A 15,487-nucleotide genomic window follows, 5' to 3' on the forward strand; every position below is an offset into this window, starting at 1 on the left:
CCGCGTATGATTGGTTCACGTGATTATCGATAAATGTAAAAAATAAAATTTTATTTAATCAAAATAACATACTATATTAAAATAATTTAGGAATCAATATTACATTAATTTTCTAAATGAATTTTCCCTCTATTTTTGTATTAATATTTAAATATACAAGACATTCAATAGAAATATTGTACAAATATTAACAGATTATTATAGAATTTCATTTTTGTTTAATAAACATTAATGTACACATTGTAAAAATCATAAATAATTTAAATATTAATTATAATTGTTGATGTGACCTAAATTAATGTTTTAATTAAGCAATAAATAATAACGATCATGCTTCTGAAAAATTGTGCCGATACTGGGTTAGGTGTCATGAGAGTAAGACGATTAACTTTTATAATTGAGGATGGTTTAGAATTTAAAGAAAACAGTTATAGGATCAAATTTTATGAAAAATAGTATGGAGATAAGAGCTTCCCACTTCGAGTAGTAATAAAGAAGAGAAAACATAGGATAAACTTAAAACGAAACCATTATTATGATAAGTAATAAGAATTAAATTAAGAAATAAATACTATAAAATAGTTTTAAGAATATGTAAATAACATTAATTATAAGTTAATAAAACATAAGTTAGTTAAGTAGTAAACATAATTGAGTTATATATTTCGACACGTTTCATAATGATGATAATAATAATAATAATAAAATAATGATGATATAAAAAGTTGTACATATATGTATAAATAATATATATAATTATATGTGATATTAGTAAATATATTTTAAACAGGTAATATGCGTGTACGTTTATTGCTGCAATACTAATTGTTTAATTAAAAACTATGGGTTTAACTGCTTGGTTTTTAACTACACAGCATGTGCGTAATTAATTATCAGAGTTAATTCATCCATTCTCGCTCATATATGTAGCTAAGGAAAGTACGCGTTCGTTGAGTGTATACATACACAACGAGGACCGTATATCTAATTTTAGATCCAACATCTGTAACGATATTTCCTGTGAAGCTTCTATAAGTTGTAGCTTAAAATTTCTATCTGAATACATTATATATTATACATACTCGAAATTAATTACAAAACTGTATATAATTATAAACGAGATTCTACATATGTAATATATATAATATAACAATAAAAACTTTTGTTATAATCTATCATTATTTTTCTGTTTCATTCCTCCTTAAATTCATTTTTCAACAGTACGTATATGAGCAATATGACGTAAAAGGAAAACAACAACAAAAGATGCTCATCCCTTTTTCAATACTGGTTGCTTTAGTGATCATTTTCTGTAATGAATGATTCACTTGCAACGATTCTCTTATCTAGGGCACGCTTATCCAGTTATCTTATATTTGTCGGTGATAAAGAGAATACTAGCTGGAAGAATCAGGTGTACACTGTCGTATACGTCCATAGCTATCACGTTGTCCACGTTTTGATATTAGTTCAAAAAGTGATTTTTGCGGAAAAAATCCGCGTCCAAACGTGTTTTTTGTTGCAAATTTGTTTGGAATACACAAGTGCAAAAACTAGCTCTAAAACAATGGTTGGTAAAACTTCCGTGCCTCAATTAGAGCAACGAATTCAGTGTATAAAATTTACTATTTTCTGCTTGAATGCTATCATATGGGTAAGCGTAAAAATAGAATCAAATATGGTTACATTTAACTGATAACAAATTTATCAAACACTTTTTTATCGATTCATTCATGTAAAAATTAACATTAAATGGCATTCATTATCATTAAATGGGTCATTGAATGACAAGATTATGCGATTTTTGGTAGAATAATATCGTGGAAAATATCATTTTTTTAATTCCTTTTTGTCAATTTTATTATCTACGTATACATATACGTTCTTTGTTATTTTCTTTCTTTTTATATTGTTATCAATAATCAATTCATTACATGCAACTGTTTTGCAGGAAGTAATTTTTTCATGCAAACGGTTTTTAATCATTGATTATACGCTATAATACACTATATACCTAACGTAAACGCTTTTGCACAGGCAATTTAATTTGAAATGCTTCTTGTTACAACATAGGCACATCCTCGTTCCATTTGAATCAATATGAGTCAGCTTACGGCGCGGCGTAACTATCATATCTGTGTTTATCGGCGTGACGAATACGAAACTGTAACGGCTTAAGAACTAAATGTTAGAAATGAAACTATTCGATAAAGTTTATATACATATATATACTTACATATATATGTATACTTACATACATTATCCTTTCTTATCTCCATAAAATTTCTTTCGCTGTAACGATCTTTTTCTATTCTTTTCACTAAATTATTTGTTTTTTAAATTAAAATATAAAATCTATTAAATAAAAATTGAAAGTCTATCGGTATAATCGATCTAAAGTCATACACGACAATTGACTTAAATGAAAATTACAGAAGAAAAATGAGAAAATTTATTTAAAATAATTGATTGAAATGATTTTTTAAATGTTATATGTATTTTAGCTACTTGGAAGCTCAATGTTTGGATTATGCATGTGGCTAAGGATGGATCCAGATTTCCAGGAGTGGGTTGCGTTCCTTGAAATATATGAATTTTACATCGGCATTTACATCCTACTTGCGGCTTCGATATTTATCGTAATTATTACGTTCATTGGCTGCGGAGTCGCTCTTATGGAACATATCCTTGGTCTCTACGTTGTAAGACATAGATACATCATGACTATATTATTCACATTATTATTTCACGATTATCATTATATTTGTCGTAATAACTAACTCGTTTTAAATTAGGCAAGATATATCAAGTTAAGAATATGTATTTGTATTCAATGAATTAAGTTCTCTATAAAGTTAAGAACATTTCGTATTAATTAGAGTATTTATTTGTTACAAAAATATGCGAATCCTAAGCAACTATTGTATTGATTTTTCAAGTACGTAGGATTGCAATTACTTTCCTACGTTCTTGGCCTGGCAGGGACAGCAGTTCTCCTCGATTATTCCACCTACGACAGTAATATTCAGCCGCTTATACGACGATCCATGACTTCACTCATCAACAATTACTACGATCAAAGATCGACGTACATTCTACAATTAATTCAAGAGAGTGTAAGATAATATGCTTTATTATTTTATTACGGTGTTAACAAATGTACACGTTATATAATTAATTACAAGCGGAAATATTTTCGGGATTATTTAGCAGATTAATAAGTAATAATCTCCGTTGTGGAGAAATCGATGTAATCTCGTTATGACTTTTTATTTCACGTTGATATAATCAATGTGGAACAAATGAATAAGATAATATGTTATATTTCATACGAAGTATAGGTAAAGTGTATGTAATTTAATCGCTTAATGCGCTTAATTCCACTGACATATAAATAATTATAATTACCTTTACAGATTCAAGATTTCTATAAAAAATATGTTGTTCATTCATTTGCATTCTAAGTTTGTTTTTTATTGCGACAATCATTTTCATCGACAAACCGAAGAAAGATCTGTGCGTTAAGAGATTAACATTTCTGTTAAGAGATATTTTTAATAATTGGTTCTAAATAACCAGCGCAAGATTAATCGAGCAATTTTAAAATAGATCGGCTGCTGTGGTGCCGATGGCCCGATGGATTATATAACCTTGAGGAAACCATTACCCACTGAATGTAGGAACACGGTTACTGGAAACGCCTTCTTCTACGGATGTGTCGAAGAAATTTCATGGTTTTTAGAGGGCAGATCGGGTTGGCTAGCTGGTCTATCATTGGGTCTATGTATGCTCCATGTAAGGCACCAAGTATATTTTATATCTATAAAGAGATGAATATTAGAAATAGATTATTTCATAAATATTTGAAAGTCATTATATCTCGTAAATTAAAATTTGCAGATAATAATAGCTGCTCTAAGTCTAGCGCTGATCCGAGCTATTAAGAAGGAAGAACAATCCGTCACATTCAAACATTGATTTGTATTGATTTAGTACAATAATGTACGTTAATAATAATCGTTATTAGACAACATTAATGACTGGACTGCAGATGTTTCGATATATTTGTGGAAAATTTCAAAGTACAAACATTTGCAGAATACTTGTAACGCGAGGAAGTATATAAAATATCTAAAGTAAACCACAAATATTTAGGAGATGAAACAAATGAGGTTTCATATTTTTGATCGTTTCGATACAAATATGAATTGGCATAAACATTCGCAGTCTACTAATGGCAATCAATGACAATATAATATTCACTTTGTGAATTGACATCTATGAAAAAATGGACTGAAACAAAGAGAAACAGATTTAAGATCAACGAGTCAGACAATGTGTCGAGGAAATATATGAAGAATATAGAATATTCTTCTTAAATTCATCTTTTTTTAATTTTTACTTATAATAATTACTCGCTATAGCATTTTTCAATGAAATAGAATATATGCTCGGTATGTATATACTGAATGTATTCTTAGCTAAAAGAAATCTTTGTAGTGCTATTTAGAGGAAAAGAAAATTAGGAACACGTGCTTGTTCTAAGTTTAGAATTAAACTTCATTACGCAATCTCTTCATACGTTTTATATTTTTAAATTGTTCACGTTGCTTTATCAGAATATTAAACTGAATGATATCATGTGAGCAGATTTAATGCAATGTGCAATTTCATACGTAATATTAATACTTTAATTGATAAAGGCATAGTTTTGTACTTAATATATATTTTTCTTTCGATGACAGAAAACTAATCTAAATGAAAAATTTAATTTATTCTGGTTGAATCAACATATTTGATATACATTTGATGTTCATGTTCAATTTTGTAATGTCTTTAACTAAACTATTTCTGTATTGAAATTGTTCAAATATTTTATACAATAGTCCCATCTTAAACGATGTTTAATTTAGATTTTAGTTCTAAATAGTAGACGATTTAAATAATTAATATTTATACAAATTTCGAACGACTTATACACTTGATTAATTACAATAAAATAAAATAATTAAAAACCATTCTATTAACTATCATATTCTTTTAAGTACATGTTTTATTTTTATGTAATAAAATGAAAGACTCTTATTATTTTCATATACTTTATTTACAAAATTTCTAGTATACATACAATACCAATATCATAGTCACTATAATTATTAATTTATATACAATGTCTTTTTTATCAACCAATTAATTTCTATTTCAATCAATTTCTATTTATCAAGTAAACAGAAATGTAAAAGATTCTTTCTAAACTTTTTATTCGTTTCCGATGTTGCACATTATGTATGCACGACTATAGTTATATATAATCACTATACAAAATGTAAGTTTATTATTTTTAATGATAAATGGTGAATGTATACAAAATTCTTCAAGAAACAGCTCTGGAATATCATGTATTTTAATTAATTTGTTCCTGATTTACTATATCAGTTATACAAACAAGTTCAAAGAATTATAAAAGAGCACATTAACGTCATGAGTAAAAATTAGCTTTTTGTTTCAAATTAAAACATGGCAAAAATATTATTCTGAATATCTTTAAATAAATATCTCAATAATATTCGCTTTTCACTTTTAAATTAAACATTTAGTTTATAATGAGCAACATCAAAACAAATATTGGAATATTTTTAATCGTGTACCGAAAAATTTGGAGTATTTGTTCTACCTCTTCTTGTTTGATTGAATTGCTCATGTGTTATAATGTGATATGCCAAATGCTAAACGTTCAATCAATCTGGGGAGAAAATATGTGTGATACATTTTTACACCTCTTGTAAGTATCTGTAGAATGATGTACATTTAGCACCTACATATGTCGTAAATATTAGACACGTAGAATTTCTTTTAAAATTAATCAGTCTTTATAATATTACAATTCCATTAAGGAATATTTCAGTAAAACAATTTCATCGATATATTTTTATCATATGTATATATAATTTATAATCTGTAACTCACTAATTTAAGTTACTAATATTATTAATTAATAAATTATTGTGCAACAGGATCATAATATAAAAATGATATGCTGTTTCCTGTGTTCTATTTTTATAATTAATTTCAAATTCATCGAGCATTTGAAAAATTCCAAATTCTACGAACGTTTTACTATAGACGGCATGTCACATCATAATGCATGAACAAAATGCGAGTATTAACGCATTCCATATCAGAATGAGGAACGTGTGTTCGTTGCGTGCCAATTAAAGATCAGAAATGCAACGGTCACGTATTTACGTACTTTTCGCTTTATATTCCATGATATCATTTGCTCTCTATTCTTCGAAAGTTACAGAGCAACAGCTTGTATCTTACATACTAATACTAAGTTCTAGACTTTAAATACCTTAATTAAGATTATGCTAAGGTACGAAATGTCTGGACGGAAAAAGGACACATTGGAACCGATCGATTCAATTGTACATTCCAAACTGTAATTTGACCATTGAAAAGTAAGATAAGAAAACAGAGAACATTCATTTTTTAATGACATTTTTTAATGAGTTTAATTTACAGTTTGCCTCTAACATATTTTATTGGCAACTGGAACTGCAAGATTTGTTCATTTTCTTTCCTAAGTTTTAATTAGAAAATAAATCATGTTCTGAACAATACAGTTAAATTCATCGAACTTTCTTTTGTTATTAATGGACTAGAGTATCGAAAACTGATTTTTTCTCAATAAAGTTCAATAGCATTCCTTATCCTTTCTCTTACTCTTCGATAATTATCATTTCTTACTGATTTGTACGTTTTTGAACCATACCTATCGAATCTACCATTAGGATCATCATCAATCTTTAATATTGATCCGATACAAATGGATTTTGTTCGTCTCTCAGAAATTATATTTCTTGGAAAATGACATTCTTCAGTTCTCCATATGTTTAGAGCAACTCGTATCCCTGCACGCTTAGCGCGAGTTGCTGAGGCTTTATCCTACAAATGGGAAAGGCGGGTAGCCAACAGGCGGAGGATAATAACCTGGGAAGGCTGGGACTGTCGGTTGCACGGGTATGGTGCTCGTAACATAAGTGGTAATCTCGGTTGGCACTACCCTGCTCGAGAACAACGTGGTGTACGCCGTTTTCGCTCCAAATGTCAGCTTCAGAATTTTCGAATCGGACACCGTCGCGAACGTTTGCGTGACCAGAGGAGCGCTTGTCACCGTGAACTGCGGTTGCTGTGGAAATAGCGGCAATTGTGGTGGCAGTTGCGGTGGTAATTGCGGTGGCAGAACCGGTGCAATCGTGGACGTTCCGTATTCATAAGATGTTCGTGGCACAGTGCCAACTGGCCTGGATAACGTCGAATAAATCGTATTGCCGTTGTTCACTACCGGGATCACGTGGGACTCGTAAAGCGTGTCGAGAACGACGACCGGTCGTGAAGTGGTGATCACCTGTGGCTGCTGTTGACCGAAATATTTCAACAGGGCCAGTTGATCGGGAGTCAAGTGCGATTCGATGGAAGTGCTCGGAGTTTCTGATTTTGCTTTCGAAGATGAAATTGATTTGAAAGGTTCTAGATCAGAATCCATGTCACTGTTTGGAGCCACTACCCTTTTTGGAATATCATCGTCATCTCTGTCTTCGTCACCGACATCTAACTCTAGGTGAAGTTCGCTACCTGCTTCGTCCAGCTTAGAGTTAAACTCATTCAATGCTTTGCTGGGAATAAACTGATATATATCCATCGGTGGCAAAGTCTTTATAGCAGTGACCACACGTGCGATATTGTACGTTTGCACGAGCGTCAGTTTGGTTGTGTTACCACCGTGTATTACCGGAAGTAGATGGGTTTTGAGTAGAGTTTGCGTAGTAGAGAAGGTCTCGGTCAAAGTCTCCAAAGGTGGAGTCGCTTGGCCAGATTCTAAAGATATAGCTGGCAGAGTCGCCACGGCCGAATCTAATGGTAAGGTCGTTTCATACGCTGCTGCAGTGTTTGCTAGGAGATTCTCAGTTAACGGCTCTGATGGTGATACCGTGCTGGATGGATCTATCGTTGAAAATGATTTCTTCAGTGTTGAAGTTACCGTCACGTAGCGAGTATTTCTCAATGTTCCAACCTGTTTTATCGAACGAAATAAATATTTCATCAAAATATTTCAAAATATCGAGTATTCTTTTAGTTCATAAAACTAAACAATTATTTCATTTACAACTAGAATTGTAATAAAATAAAGTTGAATAAGATTGATAAAAATGTACATTTACAAAGATATCAAATTAATTTTCTTTTTAAAATAATAATGTTTATAATCCTCAGTAGACTATCAAAGGAACGAAGTTCTACGAATTATTTCCATCCATTAAATATAATTCATCAAATTTACAAAGTATTGTCAGAATTGAAACATTTCTAGAAAAATATATGAAAAAAATTTCTTACCTGGAAAGTGTATGGTGACTTAATAGTAGCAATTTCGAAGTACACGTTACTCATATCAGCAGCTGTGGAAATTTCAACGTTGACCGTTTCGATCGGTAAAATTTGTTCAGGATGTTGATCTTGAACGCTGACACTGGCAACATCCTCGCTTTCGCTCGGATCCAATTCGTCATCGTTTACCGCTTCTTGGATTTTTCTCTGAGCATTGACCTGTTGACCTGTCGCAACAGCAGCCGCCGCCGTAGACGTGGAAACGGAAGATGCGGTAGTTTTGCTGTCGTCGATATTCACCGGATTCTCAGTTGTGCTGGTTTCTGATATCGAACGTTGTTCGTCCTCGACATCTATTTGTTTTCGAATAGCGATTCTTGGTTTAGGAGTCGTCTTGTAAGACCAACGCCCTTGTGTTCTTGGCAATTTCAACTTCGGCACAGGATTAGGGCTAACCGGTTGTTGTTCGTTTTTATTCTTATTATTCTGCTTCGAAGGCAAACTTGGTTGATTACTTGGTCTAAAGCTGCTACGGCGACGAGTAACAGGTGGTTCTGTGGTTGTTGTTGGAGGACTTCGATTTCTGATAAAATAAGAACATTAAAAGTAAATTTTTTAAATTATACTATCTATCAGTAAAATTATGTTACTATATAAAGGCCACATGAAAATATGGTAATATTAGGATATTAACTTATAACTTGGTCTTGAGGTGGTACTGCTTCGATTTTTACCCGGCTTCGTTTGTTGCACCTCACCACTGCCATCGTAATCATCGTTAATTTTGTTGCGGAACTTTGGTCGTGATAAATTTGGGCTTGAGTTTTTCCGTGTGCTCCTTACTGTGGAACCTAACATTATGAAACTAAGATTATGTCGTATTTATCCATTTATGCGTCAGGCTTGATAAATGTATTTTATTATTATTGCAAATAATATCTTACTTAGATGAATATTATCGTATCAACGTCATTAAGCTCTATTATCTTTTTTGAAATATTTTAATATCAATTTTTTGAGATTAAGACATCTTAATTAAATATTACAACTGCTAAAATTTTTAAAACAAACCAATTTTTTCTAACAGTATAAAATTCAAGTTGTAACATCAATTAAGTCGCTAATCTATTAAAAAAAGCTACTTAAACATCTTTATATAAATATCCTAAGAAAAACGAATCTATGATACTAAGAATATTTTACCAGCTGGGGAACTAAACAAAACTTCCAAGGGTAACGATGATTCTTCTTGCTGCGTCGTTGGTGTAGGTTCAAGTTGTGGTTTTAGCTTTCCTTGCTGCGGTCCAATAGTTTTTAATATTCTATGCGTACTAGAGGGGCGAATTTTTCCTTCAGGAACTGGCGGAGCGCCGGAGAGAATTCTCGACGAGCTTTGAAGCACCTGAGCGTATTTTCCGTTTATGTAAGTACCAATCACGCTAGTTTCGTGAACAGTAGTCAATCCATCTTTAACAATAGTGCCACCGAGCTTCGTAACTAGACCAGTTGGATTCTCTTTCTCTCGTCGACCTGTAGGTCTTGGTTTTCCATGGGGTTTCGAAGAGGGTCTCAGATTAATTAACTGTAAAGATTAAAACAAACATTATTTTAATTTTGAGGCGATCTAAACAGTTCATTAAAGGAATATTGATCCTGTAATTTAAATTTCCAGCAGGATTGGTTTTCAAAAAATTTACTTGGGTTTGAGCAGATCTTGCTACTGCATTCTTTTGTGTATTTTACGAAAACGAAATTGTTGATACTTAATTATTTCTACGAATATTATGAACAAACGGTCTAGAAAGAAAGTTACTTTCAAATTGAAGACAATACTTAAACTATGAACATTCTTTCGCCTATTACGCGTTGGACATTCAGATTTTTATTCGAATGAACTTTAAGCATAAGTCTCAAATCGATGAGCTACAACGGTGAAATCGTTTATCATGCGATCTGACGATGGGATTCAATTTTCACGCGGTTCATGGCCGATTTCTGCGCGATAATAGATCTAAAGATGAATAGAGATACATATATCTAAAGGAAATATAAATCATTATATAGTAAATACCTACTTTTACTTCGATCAAAGAAAATTATCAACGCTTTGTATTTCAAGGATTGTACGCTTGAAATCTATTTATTACAATATTGTAATCATATTCCTGTACAATTATAATATTAATCTCAATAAACATACTCTATATTGTATTTTCGTTCTTTGTGAAATACACATTTATGTAAAAGACGCAATATTGTAATATTCTTGTAAGAAATATAATTTATGAGTGCGATTTATGCCATTTGATAGACTTTCGATCGTTTTCAATAACACTTTATTCCTCAGAATCTAAATCAGGAAAATATTACAGAATCTATTAATTTGTAACAGCGAGAACTAGATCTACTGGTTCAGTCACCTTATCTCATATTTACGTACGATACTGCAACTATTTGTGTCAATGTCAATAATATGCAATGAGGAAGGCTTAATAGGCGAAAAATTGCATGATTGATCAATGACTTGGAACGGAAGGCTTTCCTGTAATTAGTTGTACATGTACCGTAGAATTATTCACTATCGTTCGATAAAGTAGCTGCGAGTTCACAATATAGTAAAATGATTAACAGAAAATTGATTAACGAAGAATTATATTAATATTATGAATATAGCATATAAAGTAATACTAACTTAAAACTTAGAAATTTAATCAATACGCCTATTAGAATATTGTTTGCGATTCTAACAAATTTTGAGAATCAATATTTTATTAAAAAGAGTCGTCCAATTTTTGTACCTTGTACGTCTCATCGACTACTTCTGCAGGTTGCTTCGATAGAAAGTCGTATTCAGGTTCCGCAAGATTATTCTTAACGACTGGCGCTTCGTCCTTTGATTTTACCTGCACTTGCGAAGATATCACGGGACTTTTTGTCATTACCTGTGTTTGAGTCTTCGGTTCCTGTAACGTATATTGCATGTAATAAGCAGGAAATGTATGTAAATTACATTGAACATTCATAAATTTTATTTATTACTAGTAAGTAGAGTACATGAAATTATACACATTATTTTCATGATAATGGGCTCAGCATAATGTTATTAGTTATTAATTTCTCATTATTATCTTTGGAGTTCAGAGAGAGGTCTTTTCGTGTAACAAGTATAACGACGATTAATGTCCTTAAATTCAGCGCAGCATATAATTTCTCCTTTCCTTTTGGTAATCATCTCAAAGCATATAAACTATGTTTTGTTTGGTCGAATATACATACACAGGAAATAAGCACTTATTGCAATTATATATGAATTTATCAAGTATTTAAACTAGCTTGTGAATTTTTAAAAATATATAAATACTACTTTAAACGTTTAATAAAAGAATGAACTAACTCACAAGATTTTGGTCTGGACGTGTTTCACCTTCGTCCCAAAGTTCTTCTACATGAAGTGCGATTTGCATCATATTTCCACAACTATATAAAATAAATGTCATTTATTTTTTAAATCGTCAAACAATATAAAAATCTACGTATCATTTCGTTTAGTATAATTCGAAGCAATAAAATATGTTACGTAAAAAGACCTCGATATACTCCCATGTTTCACAAGAATTATTTGATATTTATATCTTAATTCATTGTGGAAAAAATTAAATTTAATTGGAAATTTCCAACACAACGTATTAGGAGAAAATTGTATATGAGAAAAGTTTAACTTTCAACGTTTAATAAATTTAAATTTATAATGCAAACATTACCTCCATTCTGAATTAATTTATTTCATTGGCAAAACGTTCGTATGAATACTATAACAATTCGTAATTATTTATTTTATTAATATTCAAGATAGAACGCTTCGCTGTAAATTCAAGAAGCGTTAAAATACGAAATCGATTGGAGATATTAAATGATATATGCAATAGAGGGTTAAATTCATTTACTTTAAATTTAGGCGATCGTTTGAAAGTAGAATACTTTTACACCAGTGCATGTACGTACTTAGATACAGATAAGTATGAATAAACGGCTTAAACCGGAAAAGTTTGCTTGGCAGAAGCGAAAGTACCTCATTGCTTATTTTATACATATTTTAATTATACCATATTTCTAGTTCTCGCAATATAATACGAGATTTTAAGATTAAACGATGAGTCAAAAATGATAATCTATGTATGATCAATAAATTGTGCGATTATACTGGCAAATATTTCTTGTCTCCATAGTTATATAATTCTCTTTCTTTATATTCACGAAAAATATTGCTAATTTATCTCACCTGATTTTTTACAGTTCGTAATCCACTATCTTCAGAATTAATGACATTCTGCTCGATCACTGAATTTACAACAACCTTCGTGCCTTTAGCTTGCTTTTTCGTTTCTTCCTCGGAATTTGTCTTAAACGTCTTGCTTGGTTGAATAGCAGGAGGCGCTTTTTCCTTCGTCTCGCTCGGTTTCGTTTGAATAATAGAAACGCTGCTTTTCTTTTCTTTTCCCCCGTCTGCAAGTCGGTTTCGACGAGTAATTAGAATCATCAAAATATCATCGAACTCTTATATCGAAGAAAATCGCGAACATTTATTTAACACTAACAAGTGTTTCGAACATTTTAAATTCCCAGTTTTCGATTCGCAAAACTTTTCAGAATTTTTATCACGCGATGTTTCAATTCTCTTCTGTTTCTTGTTATTAAGGAATTCACATTCTCCGAAATACAATAAAAATTATATATTCAATCTTTACGAAAAATCGATCTCTTCGCATACGTTACATTAGTATCGATGTTGACTCGATCTTCATTTTTATTTTATATTTCTGTACTAAAATATGAAGCGAAAATTCGGATACATTGCCGAGCTGAGCAGTTATGCTGAAATTAAAAAGTTGTGGGATTACAAACGTCAAACAATAGATGTGATTGCGCTCATGGTTGTAAAAGAACAATAAGATGACAAACAGGAAGCGTTTTCTTAAAACACCTGACAGTAGGCAAGATGTAACCAAAACTATGTGTCAAAAACATCCGTAACTTAAGACCTTGGTGTAATTCAACGAATTTGGCGATTCTTTGGATCTCCTCGCTTAAGAGTAGTTTTGGCAATGTTTACCAAAGATCAAGCAATGATTTAATCCATGGTATCGCTTCAACGCAACGTTGTTCAGAGGCAGAACAATTTACATATTTTTATATATGGAGATATAAAAGATAAATTGGGATAACAGAAGTTCTAGAGATTTGGAATAAAAGGTTCATTGTAGCGTTAAACGATCTCAATTCCTTCAAAATTCGTACAACTGGAGAGCGTTATAGCAATAAGAGGCAGCCGCGATATTTAAATTCAATTTACTGAAAGAGTCACGAGAGAAGCGGTCTGTTACTACGAACATTAGTTAATTATAAATTTATAGCAGCATAGTTTTAAGAGGTGATTCAATTTTCATTGATTCTCAAATTTTTGGAAAGTGGAACTGCTTTCTTCACGCGATGATCTCTTCGCTTATGAGATCTAGATGAAAGAAGAAATATTAAGAAATATTAAAAAGAAAAGAAAACATTAAGCAAATCCGTGGCATTCTCTTTCATAATCATTACGTTGAGAACAGGATTCAGTAACGTAAAGGAATCGAGAAAAAATTGTTAATGGAATGTTGCGTTAAAGCGTTGGCCCTTGATGCGTTAAAGGCATACTTATATGGAAGAAGAAGATTACAAGATATAAGATTTTAGCCGCTTCGCCTTCGGGAAAAATTGTCATTTATCGCGTGTTTCGCAGGTGTTATCGCTAATTGCGAATCAAAGTGCCTTGATGGACACGCACAGGAACGAGGTCACTTGAGATTAATATAAAAAAAAAATTACAATTTATTACGTGGGACAGTACGTATTTTCTCTCGAATAACGAGATTCTGTTAAAAACGATGAGGATGCTGAAATCGATTAATTTAAATGACGCTTCTTGAGCGTAAGGATCTATCATCATTTTTTAAGTAGAAAAATACGAAATTATACCTGCTGGCGCGCTTTGTGGGCTGAACACCATCACCGTGTTTCCGATCGTGGTAGTGAAATCCAAGAATCCATAGACGGTTTGTGTAATAAAGTCATCGTTTACAACCGCCGGTTTGATCACTACAGCAGTCTCGACTGACTGACTCTTGTAAACTTGGGTCGCACATTCTGTAACTAAAAGTGAAATCAAATACTTTTTAATATTGCTTATCTTCGTTTCATAAACGATCGATTGTTCGAGGAATTGTCGTTAAGTGTAATGTCTTTATGCAATGTGTTACGTTGCGAGGTACGTAACGCGGTAATGCGTGATTGTAGCTTGAAATTCCGTAAAGGAATGTTCGTTTTGTAAATACATAATGCAAAGAAATTTTGCAGTTTTCTTTTTAATATGAATCTAAAATTGAAATCCATGAGTTATGTATGGTATTGAATTTATGAAATAATTTACAGGACTTTGAAATGAAGTTTTTGTTGGAAACTGAGTAACGTGCGTACTTCGCTATACATGGCTACGTTTCATCGATTCAAATTATTTATTTTATTTTATTCAAACGATTTATTTGAACATCGATCGAATTACGCGATTATCTTCATCGATTTTGAATTTTCCAGTTTACATTTACAGCGGCGTGTTCGTTTGCACCAATTGAGATCTAATTCTTCCACTTGTATTTGTTTAACATCTTTGTGCGTATTTCAAATTTAATAGATACGACGTACCTATACTTATAATAAACTTTCCCAGAAATAGAATATAGTATAATTTTATTTACAATAGTGTAACTTACAATAATTTACTTTCTATCAGGCACTTATATTATTGCACGATTTATTATATAGATAAAGTGTAATAGGAACGGAATAAATTGACAAGTTACCATAAAATGAGGTAATAATTGCTTTAGCTCACGAAATTGTATCTAGAAACTTAAGGAAGTCGAAACGCGTGTAATTTCTCTAATCTATGACAAGTGAAAAATAACTTTATATTTTTCCCGTTTTTCTATTACATAATTCCTTTGTGATGCAATGAAACGATAACGAAACATCGATACTGGTATCCACCTTGTTTCCTCATTAC

At 31.5% G+C, this 15,487-nt stretch overlaps 2 protein-coding genes across 5 annotated transcripts in view; one reads left to right on the forward strand and one right to left on the reverse strand.

The window, feature by feature from the left end:
• The first annotated feature begins 1,402 nt into the window (after positions 1-1,402).
• Positions 1,403-4,033, forward strand: LOC122566320 (tetraspanin-2A). The gene is made up of 5 exons (XM_043723425.1): positions 1,403-1,654; positions 2,505-2,702; positions 2,940-3,116; positions 3,610-3,795; positions 3,901-4,033. The coding sequence occupies exons 1-5, from the start codon at positions 1,568-1,570 to the stop codon at positions 3,976-3,978; spliced, it is 726 nt and encodes a 241-aa protein (XP_043579360.1). The 5' UTR covers positions 1,403-1,567; the 3' UTR covers positions 3,979-4,033.
• Positions 4,034-5,987: 1,954 nt separating this feature from the next.
• Positions 5,988-15,487, reverse strand: part of LOC122566303 (flocculation protein FLO11) — a 30,017-nt gene continuing 20,517 nt past the window's right edge. For 3 of the 4 annotated variants that reach the window (XM_043723399.1, XM_043723400.1, XM_043723401.1), the window contains 7 exons: positions 14,404-14,577; positions 12,671-12,894; positions 11,190-11,354; positions 9,595-9,973; positions 9,086-9,242; positions 8,401-8,974; positions 5,988-8,077 (listed from right to left, as the gene is read on the reverse strand). In XM_043723399.1, the coding sequence (XP_043579334.1) occupies positions 6,944-8,077; positions 8,401-8,974; positions 9,086-9,242; positions 9,595-9,973; positions 11,190-11,354; positions 12,671-12,894; positions 14,404-14,577 (2,807 nt within the window). In that variant the 3' untranslated portion in view covers positions 5,988-6,943. Of the gene's footprint in view, positions 8,078-8,400; positions 8,975-9,085; positions 9,243-9,594; positions 9,974-11,189; positions 11,355-11,789; positions 11,869-12,670; positions 12,895-14,403; positions 14,578-15,487 lie in introns of those variants that run through there. The other variant, XM_043723402.1, reaches the window with a different exon arrangement.

This window comes from Bombus pyrosoma, linkage group LG3 (genome assembly GCF_014825855.1).
Source record: "Bombus pyrosoma isolate SC7728 linkage group LG3, ASM1482585v1, whole genome shotgun sequence".
Classification (NCBI taxonomy): domain Eukaryota; kingdom Metazoa; phylum Arthropoda; class Insecta; order Hymenoptera; family Apidae; genus Bombus; species Bombus pyrosoma.